This window comes from Ambystoma mexicanum, chromosome 10 (assembly GCF_040938575.1).
Source record: "Ambystoma mexicanum isolate Mex_15411 chromosome 10, UKY_AmexF1_1, whole genome shotgun sequence".
Taxonomy (NCBI): Eukaryota; Metazoa; Chordata; class Amphibia; order Caudata; family Ambystomatidae; genus Ambystoma; species Ambystoma mexicanum.
This window is the reverse complement of record NC_090932.1, coordinates 1474271208-1474292690: the sequence shown is the minus strand read 5'-3', so window position 1 is coordinate 1474292690 and position 21483 is coordinate 1474271208. Positions and strand designations below refer to the sequence as shown.

General features: G+C 46.2%; 1 protein-coding gene across 3 annotated transcripts in view; it reads right to left on the bottom strand.

The window, feature by feature from the left end:
* Nucleotides 1-21483, bottom strand: part of P2RX4 (purinergic receptor P2X 4) — a 310487-nt gene that overhangs the window by 35124 nt on the left and 253880 nt on the right. For all 3 annotated transcript variants that reach the window (XM_069619562.1, XM_069619563.1, XM_069619564.1), the window contains exons 9-11: nucleotides 10886-10979; nucleotides 6296-6361; nucleotides 6067-6162 (exon numbers count right to left, since the gene is read on the bottom strand). In XM_069619562.1, the coding sequence (XP_069475663.1) occupies nucleotides 6067-6162; nucleotides 6296-6361; nucleotides 10886-10979 (256 nt within the window). The remainder of the gene's footprint in view (nucleotides 1-6066; nucleotides 6163-6295; nucleotides 6362-10885; nucleotides 10980-21483) is intronic.

Below are 21483 nucleotides of genomic sequence, written 5' to 3'. Positions count from 1 at the left end.
TCTTATTGTGAGTAGTTTGTCCTTCTGTGGTATCCTTGTGTCTAGTGCTTGAATGTCCATCATGACCAAATATTGTGATAACTGATCAAATCACGCAGTATTTAATATGTTGAAGACTGTAAAATTAAGTTCTGCGTACGAAATATTACTGCAGACACTGTCGCTCAGAAAGAAATCCACAAATTGGGACAAAGCTTCTAATAATTAACCCATTCGATAGACTATTGGCCAGCCTGTCGGAGGTTCTTTTCCCTTACTTGCAGTAAGATCACTTTTTCAACTGCGACTCGCCGTAGAGGGGTCGTGTTGGGAGGTGGGAAGCACCTAGATGGGATAAAGCCCATTAGTTTCACTTTTCACAGGGGTTGAGGTTTCTGCGAAATGTTTTTCAATCAGATTTTACGTTGTAGTTTTATGCGATTGAAGCAGTTTTCAAATGCACTGCTCCCCCACCACCCACAGCTGCTCCCCACAGTCAACATCAGTGAAAACATGTTTGAGGTTATAGCTACAACTCACATTGCACATTGGGGTTGCACATTGGGGTTGCACATTGGGGTTGATAGATGCGCAGACTATCCCAGACACGAGAATGAAAAATCCCAATTAGCATAACATAAAAAGTTATAATCATCATTAACATGTTGCTATGATTCTACAGGTGGCAAAGGACACTTCTTGGCAGTCTAGCCACAGAAAATAGAGCAAACAAGCAGTTCTCCTATGGTAAATGAATGGACAAATGCAGACAAAATCATTACTGAACTAATACGTTACTGTCAAACAGTGCAGCAGTATCTTCGTGTGTAGGTTGGTATTCATGACATGTACTCCTTCTCAGCCAGAGCCTTTTCCCAGACATTGGCCCTGCATTGGATGTGCTGTGGCACTACAGCCGGTTATTTCAGTAACATAGCTGCACCAATGTCATGCAGGCAGGCCGGCGGAAAGAAGCAGTGTGCGGGCATGGCCAGCACGAGCGCCCAGCATGGCTACCTTCCACCTCCTTGCTATTCATGAAAATGGATAACTGGCACTGGCGCACCAGCTTGGGTCGTCGGGATCATGAATTACAATAAGCCGGCCAAAGATAGAGACACGTGGCAGGAGCACACTGTTGATTGTTGTGGGACTACTACTGACTGACAGTTAAAAAAAATAAAGTTGCCAAAACCACACTGCATGATCCAACTGAGTTTAAGAGACTAAGTGCCAATGCTTAAAAATAAGTGCTGCGGCTGAGCATTGGCAAACTCCCCCCCCCCCCCACAAAGTAAGCACTGTCTGCATGTCACATGTCTGAAAGGAATATAAATGTGTATTGAGGCACGTAGTTGAGAAATAAGTTTGTGTAATTTTCACAGATTAATTTTGGGTACACTATTGGATAACTTCATGGAAACTAGAGGATAGCGTTCCCACAGCCCCCAAGTTCAGTTACATTTGGGCTCTTCCAGGAGTCCTTTACCCCTACATTCAGACAGGTTTTGCACCAGCGTGTTCTAAGGTAAGAAATACCCAAAACTGAAGCGGAACACCCACCCTCAAGCCTACATGCCAATGTTCCAAAGCACCTGGGGGGGGGGGGGGGGGGGATTTTTAATTGAAAAATCAGGAGTCTACCGCTTAAATCCGAAGGGTTGGAATGTATGCAGTTGGCATTCTAGTGGAATGGAGATCATACATATATTTATTTTGAATCAAGAACGACTTATAGTAGCTAGGTCCAGAACCAGAAAATATGCTTTAGAATATTAGTAAAAGAATTAATATTAGCAAAAGAATGAGTCAATGTTTATAGGTTGTTAACTTGAATGAGTGGCTAGCGGTGCTCTGAAGAAATGTTTACATATTTTACAGTCTGGTTATAAATGCTATAATTTGATGCACTCACTCACTCACTCACTCACGCTCACTCATTCTCAGCAAACGCCTTTAAGGTGAACCCACAAGCATAGTATTCTAGCTTCTGCCAGCCACTGGCAAATGAAGAAGAATACTAGCATTTAAGAAGTTGATAGAGAAAGGGGAAGGAAAGGCAACATTCATCCCCCCAAACCGCGCACATAGTGTAATTAGGAAGTGATCGTCCCCTTGGAGCTCTGGAGGAAAGGACCCTGACCTCCCATAGTGATGAACCTTCAAATCAAACATTCCATGGATGGTTCTCCCTGCAAAGGTGACTCCACAAGGCTTCTTAATCTCACCTTCTTTATAGGTATAACAACCGTCCCTGCAACGGTCCCCCGCCACAGGGCATTCCTTCACTGCCATGCAAGCTAGTTGGGTGGAACACAGGCTGGGAGCAAAAGAAACGTGGAGCTCGGGAGGGCTTAAGCAAGGGTGATGCAACGTTCCGTTTATGACAAAAATGGCAGGTGTCATGATGCCAAGAATTGAATTTACTTTAGGGTCAGCTCTCCATGGACCATTAAGGTTACCATCCGCTCATGGAGCGAGAAGCTAGAGTAAAGCTTGGAAACAAATTCAGAGCTGCGCTCTAAGTACAACTGCCCAAAATGGCAGACAAGACGGGTCCTTGGGGCAGGTCTCTGCAGCCACATTCTTGGATCACGTTCACCTATCAAAGTGTGACAGGCTAGCAGCACAGCCTGTGATCCACCCCCCTTGAATCCAGTGAGGCCTGCCTTGATTAAAAGCAGCACAGAGCAGGACAGATTACAAGGCCACCGCATAGGGCTGAGCACCCTTGGAGGGAGGAAATGTGTGCTGTTGCTATGTTCTAGAGAAAAAATTGGTGCATATACCACAACGAAGTACCCTAACCCTGTAGCCTCAACTGCTATCAAACCTAGCCAGTTTAACAAGGTCAACAGCACAGGGGGCACTGAAACGGTTACTTCCCAGTCTACTGGAATCTCACCACTCTTGGGTGTTCCAGGGCTGGAAAGTATCTGATATCACACCTTACAATGGCTAAAAGTGATTTGGGTTGCTCTTATTTGAGAAGGAGTGCTCCAAACCTTATCCCTTGAACACAGCTATTTCCCCTATAAAGAACCCAAGAGCGTTGCAGTCTCGGTTACCTTGTCAGGAAGAGTCTTCTGCCTTGAGCGAGCTGGGCTTTGTGGTGTGCGTCTTCTGGCAAGACTGGATTATCTGCAACCCCACCATGGGCTAAGCACCAATGGAACGTAGCCGTTATCCTTGGGTGCCTCCTCCTCCCCAACTCTCAAATGACACTCTATGCAGAGCATGGCTTTTTCTGCAGACAATGACATTAGTGGCCTCCCGTGATCACAAGCGATGTATGTAGGGAATTCGAACAACATACAAACATTTATAAAAACCTTCATACATTGATTAATCGGCCTCTGCATTCTCAACGTTCTCTGCGAGACCACTCACTCCCCAAAATGCAATTAAAGACCCCTCACTCCCTACAGAGGCACTAGGAAGATTCTACTCACCTCCTACAGCTTAACCAGGAGCCACCAAATTCAGTCCAAGCCAAATTTTCTCCATGTTTTACCAATATACACACAAGATACAGATGAATGACAACAGGTCTCACAATCATAGCGCTCTCCACTCTGCCTGGATTTAAAGGTTCATCACTGGCACAGTTGTTAGTGCATTTGACGTTGGGATGCCAGATGCCACTGTGCATAAATAGCCCTGAAATCCATATCCTTGGGGCACATTGCTTCCCCTATACCCAGGCCCCTTCCTACTCACCCCTCACCTCCAAACCATAATGAATGGGGCATCATCTTGGACCTCCCCAACCATGTTCCCACTAAACACAAACAAATGTTAGTGTGCCACAGATATTGGATTAGCAAAACAACCTCGACTAGTTGTAAAAACAAGACAAGGATTGTACTATTCATCTGTTCTAACGTTGTAGCTAAAAGAAGGACTACATCAACTAACTCTCAATCAAAGCATAAGGGCGAGTGGCAAAAACCAGACACAACAACTCGCAACACGCCAGATGAGCAACGGAACTAGAACGAACCTGGAAACAATTGCCAACCTAGACTATAGGAATGAAAGACAAGCTAGACAACATCTTCCATTCCTGAACAAAGGGGTTCAGCATGAAAACATGAAATAGACTCAAAAAGCAACAACTAGCCCATGCACTTCCTCATTCTCCTATCACACTCCACTCCAGGTCCTGCCACCGAAGATTGGGCAAAATCAGATCATGCTCACCACAACAAACCAAAAGGCCTCCAATCATGAAAATGGTAGAAACCTAGATTCATTTAATCTCTTGCGGATTAAATGTATCTGATCCGCGTACATCGATAAGCAATGCAGTTTAGTGAAACACCCAGCTTCATGCGCACACCGTTTCACCGATCTCCAATGCATCCGGCCAGGAATTGGCTAACAGAATTACTGTCCCATCCAACACCAAACTTTAAAATACTCCATCTATTATCAATGTAGATAGAACTTCACTATCCACTTGAGCGCATCGTTTAGCTTGAGCTGAATAATTAACCAGTTAATGAACTCAACTGTCTAAATAGGATTCAAGTAACTGGTTAGCAAATAAATACATGTGTCGCAGCATCTACATTAATAATAAAAAAAAAAAAAAAACATGCCACATCCTACATTACAAATCACTATTGTCAACTCATGAAGCAATGTGTTTAGGGCTTCTCTGGCTAAATTATTACTTCTCAAATGGCCCCACCATCAACCATCTAACTTGATGTTTTACATAACACCACACATCCACAACCAATTAGGAAAAAGAATAGGACCTGCATCACATCTCGATTGACTGTGGCACTAGTTAACATCACTTTATCAATTTAGCCACCATTTAAAGATTCCAACCTGCGACATCCAGAGGCAATCACTCAGCGGAGGACCATGTCCAATATTTAGGCCATCGGGTGAACTAGAATTTCATTGAATGATACAGCAATCCGAACCATAGGACACGGTAACATTTACTAAGAGCCAAGAGCCATGGAATTAGGATGCTCACAATAACGTCTCCCAAATTACAATAATAGAGTGGGCATAACATACACCAATTAGGACCATAGAAATAGAATGCAGATCTGCCTACTTGTGAACTTCCCCATATAAGCAACTAGTGGCAACGTGCCTTATATTAATGGATCCGTCTATACTGAACTGCACTTAGGATCACCATGAGAAACAGGATCTTGTACTTAGGATCACCATGAGAAACCTGCGCATTCTGGCTAGTTCATGTTCTGCTATGAAACAGTGTCTTCTCCTTTTACACAATTCTCCTTGTGAACACCACCTGCCCCCCGTCTTTGCAGCTATGAGGCCCAGTGGCACTTTTGGCTACACTAAAGAACAACCTATAGTTTTGGTATGGCGTGACTGCTAGTAATTTGACTGGTACTCTTGGCATTGCTTGCTTTCTGCGGCCCCGAAACAAAAGACCTAACTGTGCGTTTTAGAGTGTTCCTGCGAGTGGCTTCCTCTGGCGTGGGAAACTAAAACCCGTCCTCCATTTGCAAGAGGCTAATTTCGGTGTACAATGCATTAGGTCCCTTTTTACCTCAATCACAATCTGTTTGGTCAGGATCAAAAAATATTTATCTAGAATTTGTGATTCTTTTTTGTAAACACTAGTGTTGGACAAAAATATGTAGAACTAAGACCAGCACTGTTGTAAGACCACTATGGTGGTGACTGACGGGCATGACATTCACTGTAACGCTACAAGAGCCGCAAGTGGCTGTCGCGACAGGCCGGACATTTCTTGCTCACCAAGCTCTTATTTTCATCGTTAACTTTGGTCCACTTGGGATACAAGGGCTTCATTGAAGCCATCACTCTTGCTCCTGCACCCAATCGTCAAAGTACATTTCCTCACTTTCCCTCCACCCCATTCCCCACCGTTTCACATCCCCGCACCCCTTGTCTTAATGTACGATCAGAATAATTATTGTTCCTCCCGTTCAGTCATACGTTTATCCACAACCATGGATTAATTTGTCATAAAGTTTGTAAAAGGTCAAATGAATATCTAGAACTTCTCATTACAGTTACCAATGAAGGAAAGCCCCTCGGTAGACCACCCAAGATCTTCCTTACCAGTTCATAATCATCCACATATTTGTATTTCTTCTCTCTGTAGTAGTTTCGTTTCTTCATGAAGTAGAGGACAATTATATCACACAGGACGGTGGCCTGGAAGAAAACGAAAGCTCACTCGGGTATCCACACGCTCATCAATCATGAGTCCTGCTGAACAGTGCAAGGTGTGCATTTACAGATCTCAGTTGGCATGCAAGACTTCACAAGTTTCACTTTTGGCACTTACCACTCCAAGTAGGGCCACGCCGGAGCCGATGTTAATCATGGTGGGAATGATGTCAAATTTCCCAGCCTGTAGGGAGAACCACAGTCATGGAAATAAGAAGTGGGTGGGAAAAATGCATGGCCATATAGAAGTTTCATGCATTTTTATTGATGTAATTTTTTAAATACCCAATTATATCCGACTGGAATACAGTGTTCAAGCTCACAAAATAGTGATACGGGTGGATCTTAAATCAGAGTCTCTCTAAAGTCTGAATTGTAGCGCTTTGATGAAAGTGAATACTTACTCGGGACACTCGATGCAGAGCCTATTAGCTTTGTTGGGTGTTTCTGGCTACGGGTCGTAACCTCGTTTTATGATTGGCCTTCGCAGTTTGGGGAATTGGTCGGCATATGCAGACTATATTGGCCGCTGGGAAAGTCGAATGGGATTGAAGATATTGGCTTACCTTTCTGTTTCTTGCTGTCAATATTTTCTTAAATTTCTTCTCATTTATGACTGCTTAACCTTATAGGGTTTACATGGCCTGGAGGCTGCGCATACAACTCTTGGGTGCTAAAGCCTGCACTTTTGAATGCCGGCAAACTGTATGCCTGTCGAGGGTTAAATGCTGGCGGGGCGTGAAGAAGAAAATGCTGGCAAGTGACGGGACGTAGGGCAGAGAGGAGACCAGAGGTGGCATGGAGGGTCCATTATAACAAGCAGGGGTGGGCAGGGGAGACGGAGGATCTACCCCATGAGTGAAGCAGGAACACTCCCAGTGGCAGACGTAGGGGTCACCAACTGTATGAAGTGGCGTGGAGGAGGTACCCGCACTTCCTCCATTTTCCTGGAAATAGAGGGCATGCGGTAAATTTGCAGCAGCCTTTGAATTCCGGTATTGGAAACCGCCAATGTGGAAGCAGCAGCATTTGGACCGTGTTCAATTTTTATTATGATTCACGTAGAATAGAAGACTAAAAAGAGATGGTTCTTTTGCTTGCTTTGGGCATGCATGTATAGCTTAGGTCTGTTCTGCTTGATTAGACTGTGGTTCCTGTGCTCCTCTGCTTCCCTACTTACCTAAGAAGTGTACATTCCTCATTATACTTTTATGCAGCCCCCCTTAATTGCCAGAATTCCAGACAATCTGCTGCCCCCGAGTAGCAGACACATTTGGTCACATGCCTGGTGTCTGAGCTGCAGTCTGAAGACTAGACGGCATGCATTCAACCAGAAGCAAGTTGAACGGGTCACTATCCCCCCGGCTACAGGTTAGCCCAACGTACTATGTAATGCAGCAAACTGCTGCACCGATCATCAGGCGACGTGGGGTAGGATAGCAAGTTATATTGGTTTTTAGTCCACAAATGCAAAGGGGCTGGTGGGGATGGGGGGTAAAATGTTTTCACCGGGGACGGTGCAACTAATCATGCCTCCCCAAGCAAAGTGCCCTTTGCCAAACCCCTTCTGCTGGTAGCACTGTAGGTAAATAATTGTAATGGCCTAATTGTAGCACTGGTCACGCCCGTCCGCTATGATGGCAAACATCTTTGTGGTCTACCCAGGCTATGCCATTCAGTGCGATTTGGGACTTTTACCTTGATCCAGTTAAAGGTGGCATATGAAGCCCAAAAAAGTGATGGGTGGAAGGGTTTGAATAAATCTGAACCACTGGCACTGCTCTGAGCAACCTGCCACACCACCGTTTTTTAACCGGTCTGCGCCATTGCAAAAAGTGTTCAGCCGTATGCAAATCAGTCAGGTACTGCCACCAATGGTAGCAGCCAACACGAAACTGCTAGGCCAGGTCCCCTCTGCATGGAAACAAGCAACCACAGACATGTTACGGCCTTGTTAGGCCTCAGTGAGGTGCAGCTTTGTTTCCTGTGGTGCAGAGAGCAAGGCACCCACGTCTTGGCATACCCTCTCTCACATACGGAGACAAACTGTAACCAAAAAAGCCCTAGAATCCATAGAGCCAATGCTGTTCATAACACAAGAAAGGAGGGTTCCCAGATAAAGGAAGGCCATCTCCGTTACCTTTCCCGCCTTCCCATGAGCCACTGCAAAGCATGTCCATCTCAAGTACAGGTTCCTTTATCGGGATCACGAGATGAATAATGACTAGGGCACGGGTCTGCAACCTTTGACCCTCCAAATGTTCAGGACTGTAACTTCCATGCGCCCCAGCCAGCACAGACAATGGTGAGGGATAATGGGAGCCTAAATATGAAACTCAATAGGAGAGGCAGGCGTTGCTGAACCCTGGCAAAGGGAACAGATCTGGGAATCGCTCCTTCGAACGATGAAACAAAATGCCAACACAGATGTTCTGCCGAGATTGTGGGCTTTGGAGAGGCAGTGATCACTTTCTGGCCAGTCGTATACGGTTTGGCCATGGCACAATTACGTGGCTGAATTGACTGTGGTAAATTCGGCTGCAAAGGCAATTTTGCCATGGTCAAATCTGCACAAATGTTAAAGGTATTTGTACCGCGCACCGTCACCAACGGAATTGGTCCCAAGGCGCTCTGGCGGATCTGTAAATGATAAGGTGGGATGGGTTAGTAAGGTGAAGAGGGAGTAGGATAGTGAGAGGTGTGGTGTTCTGTTGGCAGCTTCAACTCGGTATACACCAGATGCTGAGCTTTGGTGCAGGTATTGGATCGGTGTCAGTCCGCGTGTGCTGTTACTCCGGCTTATGTGTTGTTGCAGTGTTGTGAAGTGCGTGCAGCTTGTTGTGCGAGAGATAGTTGTGAGAGTTTTTTGAGTGAGATAAGTATGCAGAGTTTGAGCCTATATTGGTTAGTGGGTTACCTGACTTTTCGCATGCTAACTTTCACAGTTTTGTCTAAGTGTGGCGCCTATTAACCCTCACAATTCAATGTTTAGGATTCCATCTAGGTGTCGGCATGCCAACTTCACAGTCCCATCCAGATGCGGCGCAATATCCACAATTCTAAGTGTGGCATATGCGAACATTCGAGTTTCACCCAGGTGTGGGCATGCTACCGTTCAAAGTCCTATCTAGATGCAACGCAGGCCAATATTCACAATTCCATCCAAGTGTGGACATTCCAACATTCACAGTTCTATCCAAGTGTGGGCATGCTAACATTCAAGGTCCTATCTAGATGCAACACAGGCTAACATTTACAATGCTATCCAAGTGTGGACATGCCAACATTCACAATGCTATCCAAGTGTGGGCATGCTAACATTCAAGGTCCTATATAGATGCGACGCAGGCTAACATTCACAATTCTATCCGAGTGTGGACTTGCTAATATTCACAATTCTATTTGGGTGTGGACATGCTAATATTCACAATGCTATCCAAGTGTGGATATGCCAACATTCACAATGCCATCCAAGTGTGGACTTGCCAACATTCACAATGCCATCCAATTGTGGACATGCTAACATTCAAGGTCCTATCTAGATGTGACGCAGGCTAACATTCACAATTCTATCTGAGTGTGGACTTGCTAATATTCACAATTCTATTTGGGTGTGGACATGCTAATATTCACAATGCTATCCAAGTGTGGACATGCTAACATTCAAGGTCCTATCTAGATGTGACGCAGGCTAACATTCACAATTCTATCCGAGTGTGGACATGCTAATATTCACAATGCTATCCAAGTGTGGACATGCTAACAATCAAGGTCCTATCTAGATGCGACGCAGGCTAACATTCACAATTCTATCTGAGTGTGGACATGCTAATATTGTGGCAGTCTATGTTATTGGGAGGTAAGATAGAGTGGCAGGGGTTTTCTGGAGTAGAGTGATTGCTCTACTCCCCACCCATGACACACTCACAGTTTTTGTTGGTGTCTGTTGACTGCTGGCTTCTCTGGCTTCCCCTGCTGACACCGGCAGACACATCTTGGAGCCGCCAATTTCGGAGCCGCCCTTGGCCTTGGGGCCCATAGCCACAGGGGCTGCCGGGCAGAGGGCGGCCCTGGGAGGGTTCGTGATATGTGGCCTGTGGACCAATCAGGGTGCGAGGGGAGGGTTGGGAGGCGCGATTGGGCTGGGGAGGGAGGGGCAAAGGAGGAAGGGGACTGGAGCACCGAGTGCGCGGAAGAAATGCCATTTTAAACACTTTTACAGTGTTTTAGGTAGTTGGGGGGCATCTGGGGCAGGGCTCTGGGGGAAACTCACCATGCCCAGCTTCCTGCAAACAAAAAAACAAAAAAACATCTCCATACACTCCCTCACACCCACCCAGCCCCTAATTACCTTTCCACCGTCCGCTCATCTTCTAACCCTGTGGGTCGGATCCGTCCCTCCGAGGGTCGGATCTGTCCCTCCGAGGGTCGAATCCGATGCTGCAGGATCTGCTTTTCTTTTTCTTTCTTCCTGTCCCCCAGCTCTAAACCTCCAGAAGCGAGGGACACCGCTGCTACCCACAAAAGCCCCAGCCTCTCATGCTTGGAGGCATGTCGAGAAGGTAAGAAACTGGCCGGTGCAGACACGTTTACTAATTAAAACGTTCTCTGGCTGGTGAGTTTCCAACCATTGACCTGTCGCAAGACTCGGCAAGGGAGCCTGCTGGTTATGGGTTTGAATGGCAAAATGTAAGAACCTGGAACTCACCGTTCCAAAAACGAGGACATCAAACCGGATTCCATACGCTTTTAACAGCGTCCTCGATTCGAGTCCAGCAGAATCTTTATAGTACTTTGCAAACCTAAAGAACAAAAAAACAAAAGCAGGGTTTGTTTTTAAAACAGGCCAATGTGTGTTACTCAAGCTGTACGGACTGGTCAATCACTCATGATTCAACTTTTTTTTTCTTTTCCTGCTAGTATTTTAGTTAATGCAAGGAACTCGCTCTCGCTCTCAAAGAGCATCGGAGCAGTTATTGGAAGGCAACCATCTTGCTTGCAATGTGCATAATGGATGTTCCCACAGTTAATACTTGACTAGCAAACCGCATGCTACGTGGGCCAGTAGTTCTAGGATGAGGAGGTTGCAAATACTGGCTGGGAGGGTAATGCTTAGTAAGGTGAAAACGGACCTGTAATACATGATTGAAAGGGTGGTCAACAAGATGGAAGAAAATGTGGAATGGGGTTATTGCTTGGGTGCACAGAATGAGTAAGATGGCCACTGAGGGGGGTAACGGTGCAACTAGGAGAGCGATTCGGTCACTGGAACAGTAATGGGCCATCAGGATAGCATGGGACTGATTGTTGTGAAGACTGGTCCACCAAACAGAAACTCAGGGTGACAAAAAGGCAATGGGGCCAAAACACGGACAGTGCGAGGGCAATATGGCCAATGGGAGAGCAGCAGGGCCACCACCAAGATAATGAAGACACGGGATGAGCTGTAGGGAGAGCAGTGGGTCTACTTTAAGCACAGGAGGAACGCAGAGGGCCCGGTTGCTCTCACAGGAGGCCAGATCTATGAGGCTACCCTTAGAGGACCATGTCCAAGGTTATAACTCAAGAAGATTTGCACACCATCTTCCAAGCCTTCCCTCATGAAAATCAAACATAGGAGAAGCATTTGTGCCGGTCTGCCACAGACCGAGCACTTCTCTGCAAGGCACCTTCCAAGAAGCATTGATGACAGGTTGGATTCTACACCCACTGAAAAAACAAACATTCAGACTTGCATGACTTGTCCAATTACCCTCCCAACCCAGAACTTTTATTCATCAGCAAGATCGACAACCCAGTTGCCCTCCAATCAAATCCCCAATGCCTACGAAACAGCCATTTTTGAAAGCATAGCAATACAGTCAGCGTCCAGCTCGGTTACTACCCTGCGCATCATGGACAAAAAGCAGGCCAATGTATGCTGGTCCTGCTTGGCATCTCCACTGCCTTCGATACCGTTGACCACCGGGTACGTGGACACACTTATCAAATGCATGGGTTTCAATGAACCACTCTGGCAATGGCCGACTTCCTACCATGCAGAGGGGGCAATTTTTTGATGTGAGCACCAACAGATCTCAACATCGCTGTCACCAATGGTACGTGCCAGATGGAATTCATACCTCGGTTTGGAAACTTTGGGAAACATCTCTTCACCGAGATTAACAGATGAATCACAACAACACCGTAGAACACTGTAGAAATCAACCACCAACAGGAGCACTGGCACTCTTTCAGTCAAGCCTGGATTTTGAGTACCTACATGTAAACGGACCAGACTAAGACGGCAGTTCATCCTGCTTGGGAGCCTGACGTAGCTCATTAACTGCCAGATGTGCCTCACAAATGGAGCCCGAAGAAATCACACCTGAACTCAGGCCTTCAACAAAGTCCCTTGAATTCACCATTGACTGCAAACTCTCCTTTAAGATCGACACCGACAAAAAAAAAAATCAGACAGCCCATTATTGGCTCAGATTCTTCTGCAGAATAAAGCCATGTCTACTGAACTCAGACTTCAGAACCGATGTCCAATCTCTGGTTCTCCCTCAGAGATGGTGGCAACGGCATCCTCACTGGCATTCAGCCACCCTCTATGAAAGGTGGTCCACCACACCACTGAATACAAGAGGTGGACTGGCCTATAGGGAACTCTGGAGATTTCCTGGTAGGCCTCTGACCCTTGGACCTCTTGTGTGACTTTTCCAATATTTCTCATAGAAAAAGGGGTTGGGCTTGCTGAAAATGTATAATATGGGGTCACTTTGAAATTATTTGCAGGGCCCAGTCCACCCTTGCAGACTACCTTATCACAGACATTTAAACATATCACCCAGAATGTTATGAAACTCTAAAGGCCACCCATTCTGGCCTGCCCAGAGCAATGCCCAGAGGTTAAGATTCATTCTAATCCTTAGAGCCTTACCCTCTTGTTTTGACTCGTATTCATGGAAGTGTGCATCCTCTGTAAGGCAACGATAGCCAATGCGGTCGTACTTGGCTAAGAAACTCAAGGCCTCTGCAGTTTCACCCAGTGCCATCTTAAGCACATTTGGGGCCCTGGGCACTGACATCTTTGGGGCCCCCCCTCCACCAAACCAAAGAAATTAAGTGATTCAAAACAAGCATCTTACTCCCTTTAAGTCCCCTTATCCTCTTCATTCTTGCTCTAATCAGAATGATAAGCGAGAAGCATTTGAAGGCCAACATTAGCAGTCTACGAAGAGGTTACTTCTGTTCTAGTATAGATACAGGAGACTTTTTATTAATAACATCCAGGAAGGTATGCAGCCTGTAGTATTAATGCAGGACCGTGTAAAAGGTACACGTAACCCAAAATAGAGAACTCGCATTATCTGCCTTACAGAATGCAAAATTGCTCAAGCATTGATAGAGCAGAGCAATTCGAAGAAAGGAGAACGCTACACATACCATAGCATGGATAGTGGGTGCAGATTAGAAGCTACCAGGATGGTGTCTGCATCCAGACAGACTGAGATTAGAAGTGGGACATTGTTTTCAAATAGTATTGTCATTAGAGATCAAAGGAACATGTGCCTGTAGTCTGCAATTTTTCAATGCTCACTATTATAGTGTATGCAACTCTGTAGCCAGAGAAACCATGAGTGCAGCTTTTTTGAAGATCATATCCTGAAAAGGAAATCTCTCTGCATGGCTCAAAACTTTGAAAGTTTTAGGAACTAGCAATTTTGAGAGGTTAGGCAATACAAGATTAAATGAGATGCCCAAGATCACACATTGGTTAAGGGGTGAAACTGGGATGTGTGCCAACTCTGCAATTTCTGCATTTGAACACTTTCTTTTCCAGTTCTTACCATGAACTAAAATATATCTAATTGTATAAAAGTGACTTGGAAAGTACACACATCACATTACCAAACATGACAATTTGTAAAAAATATATATATATATATATATTATAGAAGGGTGTTCCTCAATATGGGAATGATTCTAGCTTCATTCTCTCCATCATCAAGGGAAGTTTATAAGTACAGAATACCAATTGATGCAATGTAACATTTAATCTGGGGTTGTCTTTTGTATTTTAAAGCATTAAATACTACCAAAACACTGATTTGGGAAATTGTAATTTATAAATCTGCAGAAAAAACTTTGACTTTTATTTTAAAAAAGCAAACCGTTTTTTGTGACAAACGAGCAGACCTTAAAATATGCTTGCCTGAGGCCTGCAACATCTGGTCCGCTCACTCCTGTTTACCACTCCTTCCACTCAAATGGCCTACTTAAGAAAAAAGATCAACTAATGGCCAGTGGTCGAAGTGAGCAGGAGCGGTTGGGAGCGCTCTTCCTCTACTTTTTTTTTTTAGTTAAGATTTACTGTTCCTATACTTAATATTTTAAAAAGAAAGCATTCTGGAATGGAAGTGTAGGAAGAGGTTGAAGCTTGAACTGCAGTGCACTGAATGTTCCCTTAAACAGCAGGTGCATTTGTTTGGGGGGTATTATTGGCGTGAGACAGAGTTTGGCGATGGGGTTTGTGGAGTGTGGGGGCAGGCCAGCAGGGAACATAGTTCCACCATTTCTTTTCATAACTTCGACCATTGATAATGGGCTAAACGAAGCCACCAGCATGCGAGAAGGCCAACATCAAAAAAGACAGCACAGTAATGTAAGAGATATTACATGATTTGACCAGGATCACTGTATCGTCTGCTGGCAAAGCCAGGATACAAGCATGAACGCTTTGGTTCCACAGTCTTGAATTTGGATACTTATTCACCACTTGGTCTAAATGTTTATGCTCATCATTGGAGGGGATTGCCTAGGTTTTACAACACCCCAACTGAACAAACCAATTTCTAGACCTTCATCATACAGATGACATGTTAGTTTTTATAGCAACCCCTACCTGGTGCAGGTACATTGATGATAATAGCACATGCTGTGTTGCAAAACCAAGTACATATGCAGGTAGGTTTATAAACCTCAAACAGTAAAGGCTCAGCCAGCGTTGCTGGAATGTTCCATTCTAATCTTGCATATGAACACATATCTGCAGTGGGTGCTTTAACTTCTGAGCCAATGTGGCACTCAATATATCAATATGCATTTCAACTTTGGCTATTGCACATGATCAACATAATTACTGCAGGAAGGAAAGAATGCTACAGGAGTTTTGCCATAAGGAACACACATACTATGTATACCACAGTGAACACAGAAAGCATTTCATAATGAATTGATTAAGGCAGAATGCACTTGTCAAAACAGAACAGCAATAGGTTTAGAGCCTGAGCAGCATGCCATAACATATCCCGATGTGTGCTATTTAAGTCTGGTGAACAATGGAATCTTACTTCTTTAGATCAGGCAGCCTTGTGGGGCCCCCCTCTAAGGTGGGCGCCCTGGGCAAGTGCCCCTTTTGCCCTCCCATAAAAATGTCTCTGGTTTCACCCCCTCCAGGAGCCTCGGCATCACCAGTATTTAATCTAAAACCTGCAGGAAAGTGAAAACTAGGAAAAGGAACTACGGCTGCTTTTCATCCAAACTATGAAATAACCCTTCAAAGAACAGCAGGCAGCCTCCTCTGCCCCCACGCAAGGAACTGAAGACTGGTCTTTAAAGAGCACGTCGCCGAACACAGACTATCCTTGCCCCCTCCCGCCCCTCCCTTTGAATGGAGTCCACTCCTTTTCCACCAATGGTTTCCTGTCCCTTATCCCGCACTGTACTTGCATTCCCTTCCCATCATTAGTCCCGGGAGGATAGCTCAGCGGCAACATGCTCACCTTGGAAACAAGACGACACGAAGCAACACAGGTTCGATCCCTAGGTCCACGCTCCGGGTATTAAGCGCGTTATGAATACGCAACTAAGAGACATATTCCTGTAACAGCGCCTCGATGCCCCCGGGCTGTGTGAGCACTTTAAAAATGCACATAAAATCAAATAAAAAATAAATCAGGCGATCCATCGCTTTCCAGCTTGGCTTTCGATACATGGGCCATGGATCACCAAGAAGTGGCAGTGTAGTGTACACTGGAAGTGTGTTGGGGAACTGGAGGGTGGTAAGGAACTGAAAATGTAGGCGACTAAAAAGGAAGAGTAGATACTCAAAGTTCCTTAGCATTAAAGGGGAGAGGAATGCATGCAACCCAACAAGCTGAAAGTGAAGGAAATGTAGGGGTGGGGGTTCAGAAGAAATCTAGAGGCCAGCTCATTCAGTGGCTTTAATACATCCTATGATCACGTTCACACAGGACTGGGACTGGCAATTGGAGTGTACAACTGATGGATGATACAGCTCCACCCTTATGCCAAGCATAGTGAGATGGACGCTCATGTTAATGCAGGAAATCTCGCAAAACAGAGAGACTTTCTTCAACTTTAAATAAACTCTTGAGTTAAGGCAAGGAAATAGCTCCCAGCGTGCACTGGGGCACTTTACAGAACACATTTAGTGAAGGCTAAGCATCTTGAGCATAAGGACCTGTAGAGAGCTCGCAGGTTTATCTATGCCATGTGTGAGGAAGTCACCCGGGCCCATTTTATCCCTGGAATTCTGGGACTTGGGAGTCCCTGATTTAAAAATGGTACATAAAAAAAACGAATTCACGGCCACAAGAATGGCGCCTTTCCGGTTCATAGAGGTATCTGCCCAAACTGAAATGTGTAACACAACCAGGGTAGGTTGCTAACCAGCATTCACAAAAGAGCCACACGCCAAAGAGCAGCTTTTTCCATGTGGACGTTGCCGCACCGCTTAAGTACTTTGAGTGTTTAGAACGCCAAGGAATGCGGACTCTATGATCATCTCACAGCCAATGCCATCCAGTGTAGACCAAGAAGAAATCAGGAGGCCAAGAGAACTGCGACACGAATGGGACTTCGACGGGTGGTTCAACTCATATAGTTTTTCTTGTCAGAGGCAAGAGGCAATGCACTCACAGGAAGCAGCTGGGTAACCACCGGGGCGATGGCTAATTCGGCCCTTGCCCTGACGAATGCAAGAACTGATCGAATTGCAGAAAAAGATTGACATCTCATCTGTTGGGGAATAGGTCAATAAAATAGACTGTCGCCTGGAATTTCAATGTGATTTTTCCAGCCTATACATACTCCGGTCTAGCATAATAGAGTTCGATTAGTCTCCCGCAGAGTGAACAGGGCCAAAGCACTGGCCTTTACATTTTGTTCCTTATTGCGAGTATCACAGATGTTTCAGATACGATGATAGTTCATGGAGATGGGGTGGGCATTTTTCTTAATTTCAAATGCATTGTTTTAATTTCAAGTGCTGTTGAATTCTCGGTTGTAGCCATGCCATCCACGGTTAGACAGGCATTGCGCACATCTGCCTCTCTAGGGAGCCCATGTTTTGAAAGTTCAGTGCTTCATTGTGCGTCTCTTCTGTGAATGTTGTTTAGCTCCATACCCTGGGGGTGTTCCAAAAATGTTATAGCAGTTCCTGGAAAATTCCATGAAGCACGTATTGCTTATGATCAGTTATTTATAATGCATAAATGAAGGGACTGAAGGCACACTTCGTTAAGACTTTTTGTTATGCCTGGAACTGGCATGAAGCTACATTTCTCTCCTCTTCACTTCCCGGACAAGAGTTTCAGCTTATAGGCTGCTGCTCTTGGAGCACCACCTTGTCAGGTCCTAACGACCTGTGGCACGCGCAGAACTACACACGCTGTGAAGAAGACGCATTCACACAGTTGGGTGCCTGAACTGTTTTATTGTGCGCTGCGCGCGGTCACATCAAATTTTGGTCACATGACCTGGTGAGCATGTACAACGCTACATATCCCACCAAAATAACGTTGTCCTACCCCATCTCTTCAATCCATCGCATGGGTCGTCGAATGGTGCGCCAGGGTCTGCAGTCATTTGGAGGATAGGTCAGTTTGCCGGTCTCACCTTTCCCAATGTCAATCTGTTCCTCTTCCTCTGGATCCTCTTTGAACCCAGTATATCCAAATTCCTCTCTGGTGCGGGTTTCATCATTGCTCCATCCGCAGCCTGTTTGAGTGTTTATTTGAAGAACAAACTATTCCTGGAATCATGTCTCTCCACTGCGATTACGGATCCGTTCATGCTGATGACAGTCAGAGGCTGAGGGTCAAACGGTGGTGTGTCTTTGTGGGCTTGTGTGTCGCACAAGAACATGGTATCCTACTAACAAATTGGCCTCTTGTGTTTGGCGTCTTTGGTCTGTATATTCTTTCATCTCGTCTCTTGCCCTGACATCTCTTGCCGTGTCTCTCGTTCCTGTGGGTCCACGCCTGTGGTCCGTGCCTCGTAGTAAACTCTAGCGCATATGGGGTGGCCGAACATTAGTTTTGCTGGGGGACTGTTCTATAGGCATATGGGGGATGTTGGCTATCCTGATGGCTCTCTTGCCATTGGCCATAAATCGTTCAACTGATCAGTTTTCGTGGGGGCTCAGTGGGGTCATTTTCCTGTGTTGAAAACCCATGTCCTTGGGGAAGTTCTGGAAGTCATTGCTGGTGAAGGGGGGAGGGGGGGGGCATTGTCAGACTTTACCACTTTTGGGGCGCCGTAGGCAGAGAACATTCGGTCATGTGCAGGGATCATGTTTGTGGTGGCTGTGGATGGGAGTATCTTGATCTCAGGATATATAGAATGTTCATCAAGCGCCACGAGTATGTATTCTCCTGACCTTAATGGACCAAAGAAAATCGATTGCAACCTCATCCCATACACCCTCCGGGAGTAGTGTCACGTGTAGGGGTTCTGGGAATAATGGTGGCTGTAGGCTGCGGCATATGTGGGCATGCTTTAAGAGTGTTTGATACCTTTGTCCATGCCCGGGAACCATACTTTCCTCCGAAGCATGCGTTTGGTTGACACTATGCCCCTATGGCTTTCAGGTGCAATGTCTATTGCCCTCTGGTGCTGGGAAGGCAGCAGTACTATGCAATCTCCTTTGAGTATCGGGGATGAGGGTGATAGAGATAGTTCTTCTTTGGAACGTGCTAGCGTTAATGGGGATGGGTTGCGGTATGGCATGATGGATGATGTAATTGATCTACCCCTCAGCTCAGTTGTTTTTTTAAATACTTGGGGCGCAGGCATCAGGTGGCGGGACAGGAAGTCTGCCGGGTTTTCCTCCTTGCCAGGCTTGTGTATGATGGCTAAGCAGTAATTCTTGTAGACGGAGTCCCCATCGTGCGATCCGGGGGGCAGGGGGCATTTTGGCAGTTAGTTTCCCATAAATGGTGACAAGGGCTTGGTGATCCGTGATGATGGTGAACGGTTTTCCATATAGGAATAGGTGGAAGTATTCACAGGCCCAGACTCCCGCTAGTGCTTCCATTTAGGCCTGTGAGTATCGCTGTTCCGCCTCAGTCAGGCTTTTACTGGTGTACAATACTATTTTCCTCTTTGCATGGCCATTTCTTGAATGTTGGGCCAAGATGGCGCCTAGCCCTACGGTGCCCGCATCTACCGCCACCTCAGCGTGTACGTTGGGGTCAAAGTATGACCTGCAGACGGCCGTGGCAAGGTCTTTCCTGATTTTGCCAAATGTCTTTTGTTGGGGAGCTTCACATTCAAAATTATCATCTTGGGTCTTGTGCGAGTTTGCAGTATTCGCATTCTGGCATTGCGTTGACCGTTGCACCCGAGTCGACAAGGAACTTGAATTCTTTCCCTTGTATGGTTATGGGCAACGTGGGGCTGTACTCTGAGGCTGCCGGGTTTCCAACGGCGTATAGATACCCTCTCTTCCTTCGTTTGGTGATCAACTGACATTACGATTCACTTGTTGATGGTGTGTTTGTGCACAGGTGGTGGATCTGTCGCCTCCCTTTCCGACAAGTGTCAGGGGAGGCGGACCGCTTTGTCCTGGTGTATCGTCTCTCTTTGTTGTGTCTCCCTTCTGTGTATCAAGGTCTCTCCACACGGGATGGTCGAGGGGGTGATTTATGTCAGTGGGCCCTTTGTTCTGCTCGCCTTGACCTGGAGGCTTTGGGGTTGGGCATAAGTGGTCTTCTCTTCTGCAGGCAGAACATATTTGGCCAATGGCTGGGCATGAACCGTTGTGTGGGAGGTCATAGCCACACCAGAAGCACTCGTTTTTCTATCTTGGTGTCCAGCATCAGGGCTGGTTGGGTCATTAGCTCGTTCACAACTTCCTCTTGGACTGTGGTTGCCAGCAAAATGTGGTTTTTGTTCAAGGTAGGGGTCTGGAGATCAAGTGCAGATGTTCTCGCCAGGATGACGATTTCAGCTAGGATATGTGGCGTTTGTGATAGTTTCTTCTTTAGAGTCATCGACTCGCATCCTGTGATGATTTGTGATTTTATGGATTCCTCATTGGTGTAAAGATGAAATTCGCAAGGCTTCACTTTGGATCTGAGGCGCGTCATGACTTTGTCCATGCTCTCGCCTGGGAGGTGCATCGTGGTCCGGAACACGTGTATCATGTAGTCCACACTTTTGTGTATCACAAAGTGTTCAACGAGAATGCGTTTGAGGTCCAGGGAAGTATATTCGACTTCTTCAGGTAGTTATAAATGATTTCCCGCAAGTTCTGGGCCTGCTGTGAGGGTGAGAAGGCCGATAACGCGTTTGTCTTCTTGTGGGCCAAGGGCGTTGAGGTACGCGTTGAACTCTTTCATCCATCTAACCCATATTGGGCCTAGGCTGGTGGTGTCCGTTGTGTCGAAAGGAAGTAGTGACAGCAGTGGAAATGCGTCTTTTTCTTGAGGGGCTGGTGCAGCGGGTTCTGGTCTTGCTCAGGTTGTTGATAGTAGGTGGGGTGCAGTATCTCAGTGGGCCTTGTGATGCTTTTCCCCGTGAGGCTGTCTACAGCTTTGGCCTTGGGATTGCATGTGTTTGGGGCTGCAGTGGACCTAAAGCAATGCCCTGTAGCTTCCTTATGTTCACAGGGATCATGATAACGCTGCACTAACTAGGGTTCCTACCTCTAATTCACACGTGAGTCAGGCGGCAGATGAGCGGGCCAGGAGCAGGATTAGTGGTACTTTCCCCTCCTATCAGGCGAGCTGTCCGGTTTCCTGGCAGAGGCTCTGCCCCTCCCGAGCTTTGTTCGATCACTGTGATGTGGGCGGGTGAAGCCCGGCTCAGTCGGGAAGCTTATACCTCTATGCTCCGTCAGTGTGGAGTACAGCGTAGAGGCAGTGCCGGTTCACTGCCTTGTTGCCATTGTCAGGTCCTAACAACCTGTGGTGCACTCGGAATTACGAGCGCTGTGAAGAAGACATGTCCACACAGTTAGGTGTCTGAACTGTTTTATTGCTGCGACACGTGCAGTCACATCACATGACCTGG